This window comes from Colius striatus, chromosome 5, assembly GCF_028858725.1.
Source record: "Colius striatus isolate bColStr4 chromosome 5, bColStr4.1.hap1, whole genome shotgun sequence".
Taxonomy (NCBI): domain Eukaryota; kingdom Metazoa; phylum Chordata; class Aves; order Coliiformes; family Coliidae; genus Colius; species Colius striatus.
The window spans coordinates 58,282,289-58,296,637 of record NC_084763.1 but is presented as its reverse complement, the minus strand read 5'-3'; the positions used below and the strand labels follow the sequence as shown (position 1 = coordinate 58,296,637).

The window sequence follows — 14,349 nt, the reverse complement described above, 5'->3', positions numbered from 1 at the left end:
AGGGCACGGGGCAGGCTTTCAGTGCCTGTTCAGCTCCCTTGTCCTCTCCTGCAGGGCTCTGGGTTGCCTTTTGGATTGAACTGAAGCATGGAATCCAAGCTGGGTTACATCCCCAATGCTCCTGCAGCTTCACCAGGTCAGAGCTTTTCCCTCTGCAGCAGGGGGCTGATGGCATTTCCCCCTGGGCATCCCAGAGCTGCAGCACCCACAGTCCCTTGTGCCTGAAGGTGAAGAAGGAAAAGCAGAGGGTTGGAGACGTGTCCCCAGGTCTGGGACACCCCTGAAGGCCCAGCCCCAGCTGGAGATTCCTCCTTGGAGGTTCCTGTGGGCTCAGGGACAGGTAGGAAAGGGCAGGGGCTGTGTCCCGATGCCTGCAGCAAGGCTTGTCCCCTGCCATCGCCCCTTCCTCGCCCTCTGAGAGGCAAATCTCCCTCCCCTCACGCCGAGGCCCTTGGCCCACGTCAGCCCAAGAGCTCGCTGCGGCCCCTGAGCAGTTTGGGGTGCCAGTGCAGTGCACTTTGTGACTGACATTGTGCTTTCAGGCCCTGGGCTGTTCTCAAGAGAAACTCTGAGCTGAGGGGTTTGGCTGGAAGCTCCAGCTCTGCAGGTTCAGTGCAGCACAGATGGGGGTGAGCCCAGCAGAGCCCAGCACCCACCCCATGGCCTCAGCTCCTGGCAGGAGGTGATGTGTCCCAGCAACGGGTGGCTGCAGGGATGGGGGTGACCTGTCCCCCTGTGCTGGGCCCTGGGAGGCTGCAGCTCCAGGGCTGTGTCAGTGCTGGGCTCTGTGAGGCTGCAGCTCCAGGGCTGTGTCAGTGCTGGGCTCTGGGAGGCTGCAGCTCCAGGGCTGTGTCAGTGCTGGGCTCTGGGAGGCTGCAGCTCCAGAGCTGTGTCAGTGCTGGGCTCTGGGAGGCTGCAGCTCCAGGGCTGTGTCAGTGCTGGGCTCTGGGAGGCTGCAGCTCCAGGGCCGTGTCAGTGCTGGGCTCTGGGAGGCTGCAGCTCCAGGGCTGTGTCAGTGCTGGGCTCTGGGAGGCTGCAGCTCCAGGGCTGTGTCAGTGCTGGGCTCTGGGAGGCTGCAGCTCCAGGGCTGTGTCAGTGCTGGGCCCCTCACTCACTGCCACAGGGACACTGAGGGGCTGCAGCGTGGCCAGAGCCAGGCACAGAGCTGGGGAAGGGGCTGGAGCACAAGGGGCTGGGGAGGGGCTGAGGGAATGGGGGTGTTGAGCCTGGAGAAGAGGAGGCTGAGGGCAGCCAGCAGCACTCTCTGCAGCTCCCTCACAGGAGGCTGGGGCCAGGAGAGAGGATTCAGCCTGTGCTCCCAAGTGACAGGGTGAAACAGCCTCAGGTTGCCCCAGGGGAGGTTGAGGTAGGAGCTGGGGAAGAACTTGCCCTGAGAGGGGTGTCAGCCCCTGTGCCAGGCTGCCCAGGGAGGGTGTGGAGGCTCTTGCTCAGGAGGTTTCCAACCCCACCTGGACACGTTCCTGTGCCCCCTGAGCCAGGGGAAGCTGGTGGAGCAGGGGCTGGGGCTGGATGAGCTCTGCAGGGCCCTTCCAGCCCCCAGCACTCCGGGGTCCTGGGATTGTGTGTCAAGCAGGCAGCCAGGGAGAGGCAGTGGGAGAAACAAAGGCTGGTGGAGCTGCTGGCCCCAGCCCCTCCTGCCCCCACCATCGACCCCATGACCCCAGGGGCTGGATGCAGCCGGTGTGGGGCCTGGCCAGTGGTGCCATGGTCCTGTGAGCACAGGAGGAGGCGAGTCCCCACCTCAGCTGGTGGGAAGGGGCCGGTCCCTGCCTCCCTCCAGCCTCTCCCTGAGCCTCACCCAGCCTGGCACCTGCACCCAGGCGAGTGCTGCAGCAGACAGACCCACAGAGCTGGGGCTGGGGCAGGGGGGTGCTGCTGTGGGGCTCAGTGGGTGAGGTGACAGGGTGACGTGGCCCAGCAGCCCCCAGCTGCAGCCCCGGGACAGGGGCACGTGCTGCTCCCGGGGCTGCTGGAGCCTCCAGCCGTGGAGCTGCCCAACACCAGCCAGGTGCAGCCCCGGGAAAGCTGCTCCAGAGGGTCTCCAAGGGTCCCTGCCAGCCCCACGGCCTCCTTCTCCCTCCCTGCTCCCTCCCTGCTCCCTCCCTGCTCCCTCCCTGCTCCCAGCAGTTCCTGGGGGTGCCAGAACCTTCCAGGGGCCCGACAAGCACCAAGGCCCTGAGTGTAAACACCCCGTTGCCATCGCTGCTGGTGCCTGTTCTCCCAGCACCCTGTGACTTCCTCATCCTCATCCCAGACTCCCTCAGTCTCTCACTACAATGGTGGGGACCCTGCAGAGGGACCCCCAGCCCCAGGCAGCGCGTGGGACCCCGATGCCTCTTCCTGACCCTTTCTCCCAGTTCATGGCTGTGTCCCCCAGCCATCCCCCATCCATCCCCCCATCCATCCCTCATCCTTCCCCCATCCATCCCCCATCCATCCCTCATCCTTCCCCCATCCATCCCCTATCCTTCCCCCCTCCATCCCCCCAGCCATCCCCCATCCAACCCCCATCCATCCCCTATCCTTCCCCCCTCCATCCCCCCATCCATCCCCTATCCTTCCCCCCTCCATGCCCTCATCCATCCCCCATTCATCCCTCATCCTTCCCCCCTCCATCCCCCCATCCATCCCTCATCCATCCCCCCATCCATGCCCCCTCCATCCCCCCCTCCATCCCTCCATCCATCCCCCATCCTTCCCCCCTCCATCCCCCCATCCTTCCCCCCTCCATCTCCCCTCCATCCCCTGGCCATCCCCCGGCCATCCCACAGCCCTGTGGCCGGTCCCCTTGGAAACGCATCCAGGGTGGGAAGCGCTGGGAATATTAAGCAGGTGCAGCCCCTTCAATCCCCTTTGAGCAGGGACAGAGAGGGGCTTGTTCCAGCACAGGGAGCCCGGGCAGGCTGCCGGGGGCAGAGGGAACCCCTGGCCCTGCTGTGCCCCCCACGGGCCAGACTGGGAGTGGGGGCTGAGCTGATGATGGGGGTCTCACGCAGGGGCTGGGGGGCTCTGGGGCTGGGCTGCTCCCCGGGACCCCCAGCCCTGCCCTGAGCATCCAGCCCTGGCACAGGGTGTGGGGTGCATGACGTGGAGCTTGGGCTGTGGGAGCTGAGGGGTGGGCTGCAGGAGCAGCCGTGGCTGGTGCATCCCTGTGCTGCAGGGGGAGGACACGGGGTGACCTTGGGAAGCTTTGGCCAGCCAGGAGCTCGTGGTGGCCCTGGGGGCACGAGGTAGCCACAGGGCAAGCGGTGCAGGAGGCAAGGGATGGCCAAGGTGCAGCCCCTCTGCCAGGCAACAGGTCCGTGCTGAGCCCCCCCGGGTGCATCTCAGGGTGTCTCCAGAGCCGTGGTGGTCCCTCGACACGCCCCAGAGCTGGGACTGGGGACGGGGTCGTGGCCCCTGGTGGCATCTGGGCCAGTGTGGCACTGGGCAGGGGCTCCGTGGCAGTGGGGTGCCCGCTCGGGGGTGAGGAGGGGCTTGTCCCGGGGAGGATGGGGGTCAGCAGCCCCCCCTGTGCCACAGCCCCGCGGCTCTGCTGGGGGGTCCCACGGCCCCCCCGGGGCTGCGGGGGCGCAGAGTGGGGGTCCCCCCGCACCGGCTGAGGATGCTGGAGTGGGGATGGGCCCCCCCGACATACAGCAGCGGGTTGGGGGCGGTCAGTGACGGATCCTGGTGCTGGGAGGGGGTCCCAGTACAGAGACACCCCCCTGGCGTGCACGAGCAGGTTTAGGGGGGCTCAGCGAGATGCCGGTGCCGGGGGGAGCTGCATGTCCCGAAGCTTGGGGGGGGCCCGATGTGAGGGTAACCCCGGGTGGGAGCAGTGCGGGGGGGCAGCGAGGGGTCCCTGCTCGAGGCAGGGCTGCCTCCCCCCGCAACAGCGATTTTAGGGGGTCCGTGAGGGATATCCTCGTGCAGGGCGGGGGTCGGCCAAGGATGCCAGTGCGGGGTGGGGGGGTGAGATGCCATCAGGGGCGGGCTAGGGGGTCCCGGTGCAGGGGGCCGTTTGAGTAGGGGGGGTCAGGAGGGGATGCCGGTGCGGGGTGAGGGGCTGCGATGCCACCGGGGGTGTTTCCAGGGAGGGGTCCCGGTGCAGGGGGCAGTTTGGGGGGGGGGGGTCAGGAGGGGATGCCGGTGCAGGGACGGGGGGGTGCGATGCCCTCGGGGGCGTCTCCGGGGGCGGGTGGGGGTCCCGGTGCCCCGTGCCCAGTCCCGCGGGCGGAGCCGGTGCTGCCGCCCGCCCCCGGCCCGGCCCCCCCCGGCCCCCCCGGCGCGGCGCGGGGCGGCGGGAGCGCGGGCGGAGCCGCTCCGGTGCCGGTGCCGGCCCCGCCGGTCCCTCCATGCCGCCATGGCCCCCGCGGCCGCCCGGCCCCGCTCCGCCCCGGCCCTGGCCCTGCTGCTGGCACTCGGCGCCCTCGGTGCGTACCGGGGGGGCGCTGGGGGGCCCGATCCCGCGCGGGGGAGGGGGCGCCGGGCGGGGGCCGTCACCTGTAGGAGGGCGGGGGGGGGGGGGCGGGTCCCGGGGGGTGGTCGGCGGTGCCGGGCGGGGGCTGCATTCCTCTGCAGGGGCCGGGGGGAGGAGGGGATCCCCTCGCCGGGGACTGGATCCCATCGCGGGGAGCGGCATCTTCTCGCAGGGCGGGCTGCATCCCTTTGCCGAGGGACGGATCCCTTCCTGGGGGGTGGCGGGGAGGGGGCTGGATCCCCTTGTGTGGATGGGCTGCGGCTGCGGGAGCCTGAGCTGGGCTGGATCTCCTCGCCGGAGGCTGGATCCCTTTGCCGGGGGCTGGATCCCTTTGCAGGGCGGGCTGGATCCCCTCGTGTGTATGGGCTGCGTCTGCAGGAGCCGGGGGAGGGCTGGATCCCCTTGCCGAGGGCTGCACGCCCGTGCAGGGCAGGGCTTGGTCCTGTAGCAGGGGGCTGGATCCTCTCGTCTGTGTGGGGTGAATCTGCAGGAGCCAGAGGAGGGCTGGATCCCCATGCCGGGGGTTGGATCCCTTTTCACGAGGGGAGGGCTAGATCCCCTTGTGTGCACGGGTGTGTCTGCAGGAGCCTGAAGAGGGCTCGATTCCCTTGGAGGAGGGACTGGATCCCCTTGCCGGAGGCTGGATCCTCCCGTGATGACAGGGTGCACTCGCAGGAACCAGAGAGGGCTGGATCCCCTTGCAGAAGGGGCTGGATCTATTTGCAGGGTGGAGGGGAGCTGGATCCCCTTGCAGGGACTGGATCCGGTTGTGGGGATGGGGTGCACTTGCAGGAACCGGAGGAGGTCTGGATGGATCCCTTGCAGGGGAGGCTGGATCCTTGGGGGGCCGCGTCCTTGGCAGGCGGCTGGATCCCCCTGCAGGGCAGCTGGGGGTCAGTGCTGGGGGGCAGCTTGGCTTAGGGGGGGTTGTGTCATGGTGTGTGCGGGGGTCTCAGAGCTGGGGGGGTGATGACGGGCTGTCGCAGGTCAGCAGGGACCCGCAGAATCGGGGGCTGCTGTGGGAGAAGCCGTAAAAGCCTCGGGGGGCAGCCCCCGCCCCCAAAGGGCTTGTCACGGTGGGCGCGAGCTCGAGCAGCCGGAGGGGACCTGCCGGGACCCCCCCCCGCCTCCGCCCCGGCCCGCCCCGGCTTCCCCGGCGTGCGGGGGGCGCCTCTGACACTTCTCTCTCTCCTTGTGTGTCCCCCCCAGCATCCGAGTGGCCCCCCCAAAACGCCAGCGAGGCCGAGGGGCGAGGCTGGGAGGGCTCCCTGGAGAGCAGCCCCCCGCGCTGGGACCCGGCGAGCAAAGACCCCCCGGGAGGGTCCAACAACGGCACCGGCCCCGGGGGGGTCCCGACGGGCGGCGAGGCGCAGGCGGGACCCCGGCGTGAGCCCCCCGGAGCGGGCGCGGCCCCGGAGGGGTGCGCGGGGTGCGGCGGGGATGGGGACGCCAGCGCCGCGCCCCCCCGGGACAACGAGCCGCCCGACGGGCGGGGGGCCGTGACCTGGCCCGGCCGCGGGGCCGCGGGGCCGCTGGGCAGCCCCGACGAGCCGGGCAGCGGCGACCCCCGGCCCACGCCGGCCTCGCCGCCCGGCCCCGCGGGGCTCCCGGCCGCCCCGACGAGCCCCCCCGGCCCGCCGCCGCCCACCGCCGCGGCCGACCCCCGGCGGCTCCCGGAGCTCCGGGCCGCCGCGTCCAGCCCGGCCCCGGCGCAGGGGGCTCGCGGCCCCACCGAGCTGGCCTGGCCGGAGCTGGGGGAGCCCGGCACCGCCTCCCCGGGCCCGGCCGAGCCGCCGCCCGACCGCCCCACCTCCGAGATCATCGACGTGGATTACTACGACCTGTTGGAGGGAGGGGAAGGACTGGGGGGCTTCCCCGGGGGCGGCCGGGGGGCGGCCGGCTCGGCGCGGCGGCGGGAGCCCGAGGCAGCGGCCACGCCGTGGGGCCTCCACGAGCTCTACGACGACTTCACGCCCTTCGACGAGGCCGATTTCTACCCCACCACCTCCTTCTACGCCGACGGGGACGAGGAGGACGAGCTGGAGGACGAGCTGGAGGAGGAAGAGGAGGAGGACGGGGAGCTGGAGGACGAGAACGGCTACCGGCCGCCCGCCTCGGCTCAGCCCGCGCCGCGGGAGCCGCGACCCACCGGCCGCCGAGCCGGGGCCCCGCCGCAGCCGTCGGGGGTGGCCGGGAGCAGCCCCACGGTGCGGCCGCGGCCCGGCGAGCGCGGGCAGCCCGACAACGGCAGCGAGTGCCGGAGCGGCTACGTGCGGCACAACAGCTCCTGCCGCTCCCTCTGCGACCTCGTGCCCAGCTACTGCCACAACGGCGGCCAGTGCTACCTGGTGGAGAGCCACGGGGCCTTCTGCCGGTAAGGGACGGCGCCGTGGGGCGGCTCTCCGGCCACCTGCGCCCCGTCTCTGGGCTCTCCCTCCGTCCCAGTGTGCAACCAGCCCGTCTCCGAGCTCTCCATCTCCCCTGCATCCCATCTCTAGGGTCTGCATCCCCTTCATCCCATGCTCAGGCTCTCCAGCCTCTCTCCACCCCATCCCTGGGTCCTCTGAGCCCTGCAGCTCATCTCTAGGGTCTCCCTCTGCCCTGCATCCCATCTCTAAGGTGTCCATCCCCCTGCACCTCATTCCTGACCTCTCCATCCCCTTACACCCTATGCCAGGCTCTCTGGCCTCTGCATCCCATCCCTGGGCTCTCCCTCCATCCCTCTGTGCAACCAGCCCATCTCTGAGCTCTCCATCCCTCTGTGCAACCAGCCCATCCATATCTGAGCTCTCCATCCCCCTGCATCCCATCTCTGGGCTCTCCCTCCATCCCTCTGTGCAACCAGCCCATCTCTGAGCTCTCCATCCCCCTGCATCCCATCCCTGGGCTCTCCCTCCATCCCCTGTGCAACCAGCCCATCTCTGAGCTCTCCATCCCTCTGTGCAACCAGCCCATCCATCTCTGAGCTCTCCATCCCCTGTGCAACCAGCCCATCTCTGAGCTCTCCATGCATCCCATCCCTGGTCTCTCCGTCACCTCCCTCCCCTTTGCACCCCATCCCTGGGCTCTCTGACCCCTCCACCCCAGCCTGGGTCCCTCCAGCCCAGCAGCCCTGTCCTGCAGGGACACACAGAGGCTCCCCCCTCACCCCAGGGACACGGAGGGGCTTTCCCCCCGCCCCCGAGCCGTGCCTGGGCAGGAATTAGGTCAGGGCTGTGCAGCCGCGGCTCCGGGGCCGCCGCGCTAATCGGCCCCGGCAGATTGTGCCGGGGAGGGCTCCCAGCGGCTGTGCCGTGCTGCTCCAGCCTTGCGCCCCCTCCCATGGCGAGCCGGGATGCGCATTGCCATGGAGGATCCACTCCCAGTGTCCCCAGTGTTGGGGGGGTCACACCTTTGGGGACCCCTTAATCTCCCTCCTCCCCCGGCCACCGTGGGCGCTTGGGTCACAGATGTGTGTGTGTCAGCGTGGGCCAGGGCCAGGTTTTGGGGTGCGTGCGGGGTTCCCTGACCCCGTGTGTGTGTGTTTGTGTCCGTGTGCAGGTGCAACACGCAGGACTACACGTGGCACAAGGGCACGCGCTGCGAGGCCATTGTCACCGACTTCCAGGTGCTGTGCGTGGCCGTGGGCTCGGCCGCCCTCGTGGTGCTGCTGCTCTTCATGCTCACCGTCTTCTTCGCCAAGAAGCTCTACCTGCTCAAGACCGAGAACAGCAAACTGCGCAAGACCAAGTGAGTGGCGGCGGGAGGGGGCTGACACCCCAAAAACTGCCCTCGGCTGCTCTCAGCCCCCTTGCGCCGGCTGGGGTGAGGTGCTGGGGGGGTGGGGAAGCCCCCATGATGGGGAAGGTGCCCTGCGGGGACGTGGCTCCTGCCCCGTGGTTAATCCTGTAAAGCTGCCTGGCACCAGTTAATCTGCTGCACTGGGAGCTGGGGCTGTGCTGGCCACGCTGCCCGGGGGCCACCGGTGATTGCCCACCCCACGGGGCGAAGGTTGGGGTCACACCTCCCCCCCCTCCTCCCCTCACCCCACCTCCCTGGAGCACTCCCAGCCTGGGTCCCTAATGAGCCGTTAATTAGTGGTTGGGCGTGCCAAGTGTAATTAGCTGGGAAGCTCCTGCCAGCCCCTGGGAGCCCTGGGAGCCAGTGGCCCCTGTTTGCCCTCAGCTACCTTCCTCTTCCCAGAGCTGGGGGCATTTAACCCCAAATCCCCACATCTGGGGGGCATTTAAATGCCCAAACCCCAGAGCTGAGAGACATTTAGCCCCAAACCCTCAGATCTGGGGGCGTTTAGCTCCAAATCTCCATCTCTGGGGACATTCAGCCCTCAGATCCCTGGAGCTGGTAGGATTTACCCCAAACCTCCAGGTTTGGAGACATTTTGGTCTCTCAGAGCCTCAGATATGGGGGCATGTAGCCCCAAACCTCCATCCCAAGGGATATTTAGCTGCTAAATCCCCAGATTTCCCAAACCCACAGATCTGGGGACATTTAGCCCAAAATCTCCACAGCTGAGGGTATTTAGCCCCAAACTCCAGAACAGGAGGCATTGAGCTCCCCAAAACCACAAGGCTGGGGGCTTTTAGCCCCCCAAATCTCCATCCCTGGAGGCATTTAGCTCTTGACCTCCATCCTTGGAGGGCATTTAACCCCAAATCTCCATCCCTGGAGGCATTTAGCTCTTGACCTCCATCCTTGGAGGGCATTTAACCCCAAATCTCCCTAGACTTGGGAGCATTTAGCCTCCAAATACCCAGATCTGCGGGGATTTAGCCCCAAATCTCCATCTCTGGGGACATCTATCTCTCAAATTCCTGCAACTGGAGCAATTTACCCCAAATCTCCAAGTCTGGAGCTATTTACTCCTCATCAGATCTGGGAGTGTTTAGCCCCAAACTTCTATCCTTGGGGATATTTATCCACTACATCCCTAGATTTCCCAAAGCCCCAGCTCAGGGGGCGTTTGACCCCGAGTGTCCCCAGCTGAGGGTGTTTGTTTATGAGGGTGTTTATGGTGTTTATGAGGGTGTTTATGGTTCCCCCCTCTCCTCTCCCCACGGCAGATACCGCACCCCGTCCGAGCTGCACAACGACAACTTCTCCCTCTCCACCATCGCCGAGGGCTCCCACCCAAACGTAAGGAGCCTCCGTAGCACCGACCCCCCTTCCTCTTCCCATTTGCTGCCCTCCCTTTGTCCCCCTGTCCCGTGGCTTCTCCTCTGTCCCCGCACCCGTGGCCCTGGCACTGCACCCTCACCCTCGGGTCCTGCCCCGACACCCCGAACCCCGCTGTCACCCCGCTGCCTTGTCCCCTCCTGCCCCATCCAGAGCCTCGGGGCGGCTTTGGCTCCGTGGGGGTGGCTTTGGCTCCGTGGGGGTGGCTTTGGCTCCGTGGGGGCGGCTTTGGCTCCGTGGGGGCAGCTTTGGCTCCGTGGGTGGGTGCTGGGGGCGGCTTTGGCTCCGTGGGTGGGTGCTGGGGGCAGCTTTGGCTCCGTGGGGGTGGCTTTGGCTCCGTGGGGGCAGCTTTGGCTCCGTGGGTGGGCGCCGGGGGCGGCTGTGCCGGCGCCGTCGGGGCTCGGCGGCCGCGGCGTGGGGCAGGGGCAGCGCCGGCAGGCTCTGCGTCTCCACCTCCCCTCGCACGCCGCTCTTTGGCCCCGGAGCAGAGAGAAGCGAAGGGCTCTGCGGAGCCGGAGGAGGCGCGCAGGTGCCCGTAGCCCCCGCGCGGTGTCCCCGCGTCCCGCCCGCCTGTAGCCGTAGCGAGCGCCGCCCCGCAGGAGGCTCCCGGCGCGGACGGGATGAGGAACCCCGGCGTGAATTGGCCCTGGCCGGGCTCTGACCCGTCCCTCGCCCCCTCGGGGTGCGCTGGGGCCGGGCTCTGGTGGCACGGTGGCCTGGGGTGCGGCACACCGAGGACGCGCCGATGGCAGCGGGGTCGGTCCCCGGGAACGCGGCTTTGGGGGACACGGGGCGCGGCGCCCGTCCCGCGGCGGCTGCCGCTGGCACAAGCCCGGCGCTGCCCAGAGCATGGAGGCTTCCTGCCCCAGAACCATCGCGGCTGCGTGACACCGGCCCTCGTGTGTGTCTGCCCGTCGTGTGCCTCAGCACCACGGCCCGTCCTGCCCTCGCAGCCCCAGAGCCGGGGCTCATCCTGCCCTGCCGGCACCGACGGGACCAGCCGGGCGCAGACCACCAGAGCTCAGCCCGGTGCCGGAGAAGCCTCTGTCCCCGTGGCCGTGGGACAAACTCGGGCTGCAGCCCAGCCCCGGGGGGAAGATGCTCCCGGCAGCCGTGGGGAGCCGCTGGGGGCACGGTGGGCACAGCTGTACAGACACCAGCCGCAATAAACCCGCCCCCTCGGGCCTCCTGCCACGCCGCTCGGGCAGCCGCTCACTCGCACCGGGGGGATGAGGTGGGACGGGGTGAGCCGGGGTGGTGGTGGGAGGATGGATCTGGGGCCTGGCACAGCTCATGGGTGGGGAGGCTGCAGCTCCAGGGCTGTGCTCAGTGCTGGGCTCTGGGAGGCTGCAGCTCCAGGGCTGTGTCAGTGCTGGGCTCTGGGAGGCTGCAGCTCCAGGGCTGTGTCAGTGCTGGGCTCTGGGAGGCTGCAGCTCCAGGGCTGTGTCAGTGCTGGGCTCTGGGAGGCTGCAGCTCCAGGGCTGTGTCAGTGCTGGGCTCTGGGAGGCTGCAGCTCCAGGGCTGTGTCAGTGCTGGGCTCTGGGAGGCTGCAGCTCCAGGGCTGTGTCAGTGCTGGGCCCCTCACTCACTGCCACAGGGACACTGAGGGGCTGCAGCGTGGCCAGAGCCGGGCACAGAGCTGGGGAAGGGGCTGGAGCACAAGGGGCTGGGGAGGGGCTGAGGGAATGGGGGTGTTGAGCCTGGAGAAGAGGAGGCTGAGGTAGGGTTTGGTCTCTGATCCCACCTAGCAAGGGACAGAACAAGAGGAATTGTCCTCCAGTTGCCCCAGGGGAGGTTGAGGCTGGAGCTGAGGCAGAACTGTTTCCCTGAGAGGGGTGTCAGCCCCTGTGCCAGGCTGCCCAGGGAGCTGGGGCAGTGCCCAGCCCTGGAGGGATCCCAAAGCCTTGGGGCTGAGGTGCTGAGGGCCAGGGGTCAGTGGTGGCTGTGGCAGGGTGAGGGCAGGGCTGGGACTCCAGGAGCTTCAGGGGCTTTAACAACCAAATGGATTGCATGAGTGGCTTTGTGTGCTGGAGGCAGCCCAAGGTGGGGAATGGCAGTGAGTCGGCACGGGGTGCTCAGCCCCCATCACCCACTGGTTCCTCCCCCGCTCTGTGATCTCCCCCTGTGCTGAGCTGTGTGTTTTTTGGGGGGAACACATCTGTACTCCTCCAAAATGCCCCCTGTCATCTGCCAGGACACTGGGTTTCTGTTGAGGACGTTGGTCACCAAACAGACGGAGCTGTGGGGGACGCTGTTGCAACAGGGTCATCTCCTGACCCCTATCCCCTCCTCATCTCTCCAGCAGGATGACCCCAGCGCTCCCCACAAGCTGCAGGACTCCCTAAAATCCTGCCTGAAGGACGAGGAGCCTTTTAACATCCACAACTCGACGTCTCCCAAGCACGACGGTGGCAAAGGGGGGGAGCAGGAGGGCAGCGATCTCAACTGCCTGCAGAACAACCTGACGTGAGCTGGGGGGGGAAGGAGGAGGAAGAGGAGGAGGAGGAGGGCAGGGGGAAGCCCTCCCTCCCATCCCCTGCTGTACAAATGTCCCCGCTCCTCCCTGGCTGCGCTCTCTGTTTATTTTCCCTGCTCTGTGGCATGCTTTGGTGTGGTTTGTATGTACAGAGGATGAAGCAAGCGGTTGGTTGGGGATTGCCCCGGAGCCGGAGGCCTGCAGAGGGGCCTTTGTGCGGGGGGTGCTGGGGGTGGTGGGTTTGTGCTCCGTGTCTCTCGCTTGGGTTAGTTCAGCGCTGTGGTTTCTACGCCTTTGCCCTTCCCCAACTGACTTTTTTTGTACTTTCACCCCACTTTTTTTGAAATACGAGTAAAAACAACAAAAAAGGAGAGGAAAAGGAAAAAAAAGGGAAGATCTTGAAATAAAACTCGGGTTTGTTTTTCTTTTGTTAAAGTGAAGGCTCTGGCAGCTGCCTGTGGACTCAGCCCCTTCTGCCCTGGGCCCCTCCGGGTGTCAGCCAGGGCTCACGGGACCCCTCCCAAGCCAGGGCTGCAGTGTGGGGTCCCTGCAGGGTGCTCGTGTGCCGAGGGGACCCTCAGGGTGTGTGGCAGAGGTGCCTGGGCAGCATCCTGCTCCCAGGGGCTGCTCCTCCAGCCCCCTCCCTGTCTCCATCCCCAGCGTGGGGTCCCACATAAGGGCTGGGTGCATGGGGGGTGTTGCCACCACCGACAGCGTGCTCCCAGCCCACTTGTCTCTAGTGACAGGACAAGGGGTAACAGGCACAAGCTGGAACACAAAAAGTTCCATTCAAACACAAGGAGAAAGTCCTTTGGTGCTGAGGTGAGGGAGCCCTGGCCCAGGCTGCCCAGGGACGGTGAGGAGGCTCCTGCTCATGTCCAAACCCGCCTGGACACGTTCCTGTGCCCCCTGAGTGAGGGGAACCTGCTGTAGCAGGGGGTGGCACTGGATGAGCTCTGCAAGTCCACTCCAAGCTGCCCAGATGGGCTGTGGAGGCTCCTTCTCTGAGACATCCCAACCCAGCTGGATGAGTCCCTGTGTGCCCTGCTCTAGGTGGTGCTGCTCGGGCAGGGGGTTGCACTGGGTGAGCTTCCCAGCTCCCTTCCAGCCCTTGAGCTCCTGTGGTTTTGGGCTCTGCAGCTGAAAAGCCCCAGGGCTGTCACCCCCCGGCTCCTCGCTGCCATCCATCGCCCCCGGCAGCTCTGGGGGTGGTGACCCGGTGTAGATCCGGAGCAGCCTCCCCGTGTCCGTGGCCGCTGCAGCGTGTGCCGAGGGGCTGTCCCCAGGGAGCCCAGAGCTCCCGCCGCCTCTTCCCCGGCCACGGCTCTGTCTTGCTGCCCACAGGAGCTGGTTTCGCCCGGAGATGGATTCCTGCAGGAGCCGAACCTCGCAGCTCCTCGGGAGAGAGGAAATGAAGCCATTAATCAGCAGCCACCGCCAAGGGAGGCGCTGCCCGGGGCAGGGGGGAGCTGAAGCCACAGCTCAGCATCTTTCAGTCCTCCCCAACGCCTTCTGTGAGCTGCCAAATAATTACCTCTCAGCTCAGGAGCCTGCAGGTGATCCCAGGGGTCACACAGAGCAGAGCGAGGGGCGCCGTCGGGGCTTTGGGGTTTTGCTGTGGCTGTGTGACGGGTCATTTCGTGGCTGAAGGGCTGAGGCAGCTCAGAGACACGGCTAAAAGATGGCTGGGGCCAAACCTGGGGAGGGGGAGTGATGTGTTGGGGCAGCAGGAGCCCAGCTGAGCAGGGAGGAGATGCTGATGCTGGAGAAAGGCTCATGGAAAGGGAGGAGGTTTCCAACCCCAGCTGGACACGTTCCTGTGGCCTCTGAGCGAGGGGAAGCTGCTGTAGCAGGGGCTGGGGCTGGCTGAGCTCTGCAGGGCCCTTCCAGCCCCCACCACTCTGGGATTCTGTGAAGCCATCTGCCTCTCACGGGGATCCTTCCCAGCAGAGCTGGCAGCTCCAGCCAGATGCTGCCTGTGGAGTGAAGGGCAGCTCCTTTGCAGGGAAGAATCAGACAACGTAACACCAGCCCCCTGAGCACACAGAGGAACCTCGTCCCTGTTTCACTCACCAGCATCAGGCACATCTGCCTGGAGATGAGGCAGCCTTCATCCTTCAGGTGATTTGGGAAGCAGAAGAAGGGTTCCTCCTGGGAGGATGGGTTCCACCTGAGAGGAAGAGGGGTTCCTTCTTCTGCTAGCAGGGGAGGCTGGCAC

At 67.1% G+C, this 14,349-nt stretch overlaps 1 protein-coding gene across 1 annotated transcript; it reads left to right on the top strand.

Moving 5' to 3' along the window:
• Nucleotides 1-4,366: 4,366 nt before the first annotated feature.
• CSPG5 (chondroitin sulfate proteoglycan 5) lies at nt 4,367-12,498 on the top strand. Its single transcript, XM_061996307.1, has 5 exons — nt 4,367-4,436; nt 5,693-6,857; nt 8,024-8,212; nt 9,544-9,616; nt 11,961-12,498. Exons 1-5 carry the CDS (start codon nt 4,367-4,369, stop codon nt 12,123-12,125), a joined length of 1,662 nt encoding a protein of 553 aa, XP_061852291.1. The 3' UTR covers nt 12,126-12,498.
• The last annotated feature ends 1,851 nt before the right edge of the window (nt 12,499-14,349 follow it).

What these genes read in the sequence shown, in the direction of transcription:
- CSPG5 (XM_061996307.1), top strand. Translation starts at nt 4,367, where the DNA reads ATGGCCCCCGCGGCCGCCCGGCCCCGCTCCGCCCCGGCCCTGGCCCTG. An exon ending in AGCCACGGGGCCTTCTGCCG is followed by an intron (nt 6,858 to 8,023) that starts GTAAGGGACGGC and finishes GTCCGTGTGCAG; the next exon opens with GTGCAACACGCAGGACTACA. An exon ending in AGCAAACTGCGCAAGACCAA is followed by an intron (nt 8,213 to 9,543) that starts GTGAGTGGCGGC and finishes TCCCCACGGCAG; the next exon opens with ATACCGCACCCCGTCCGAGC.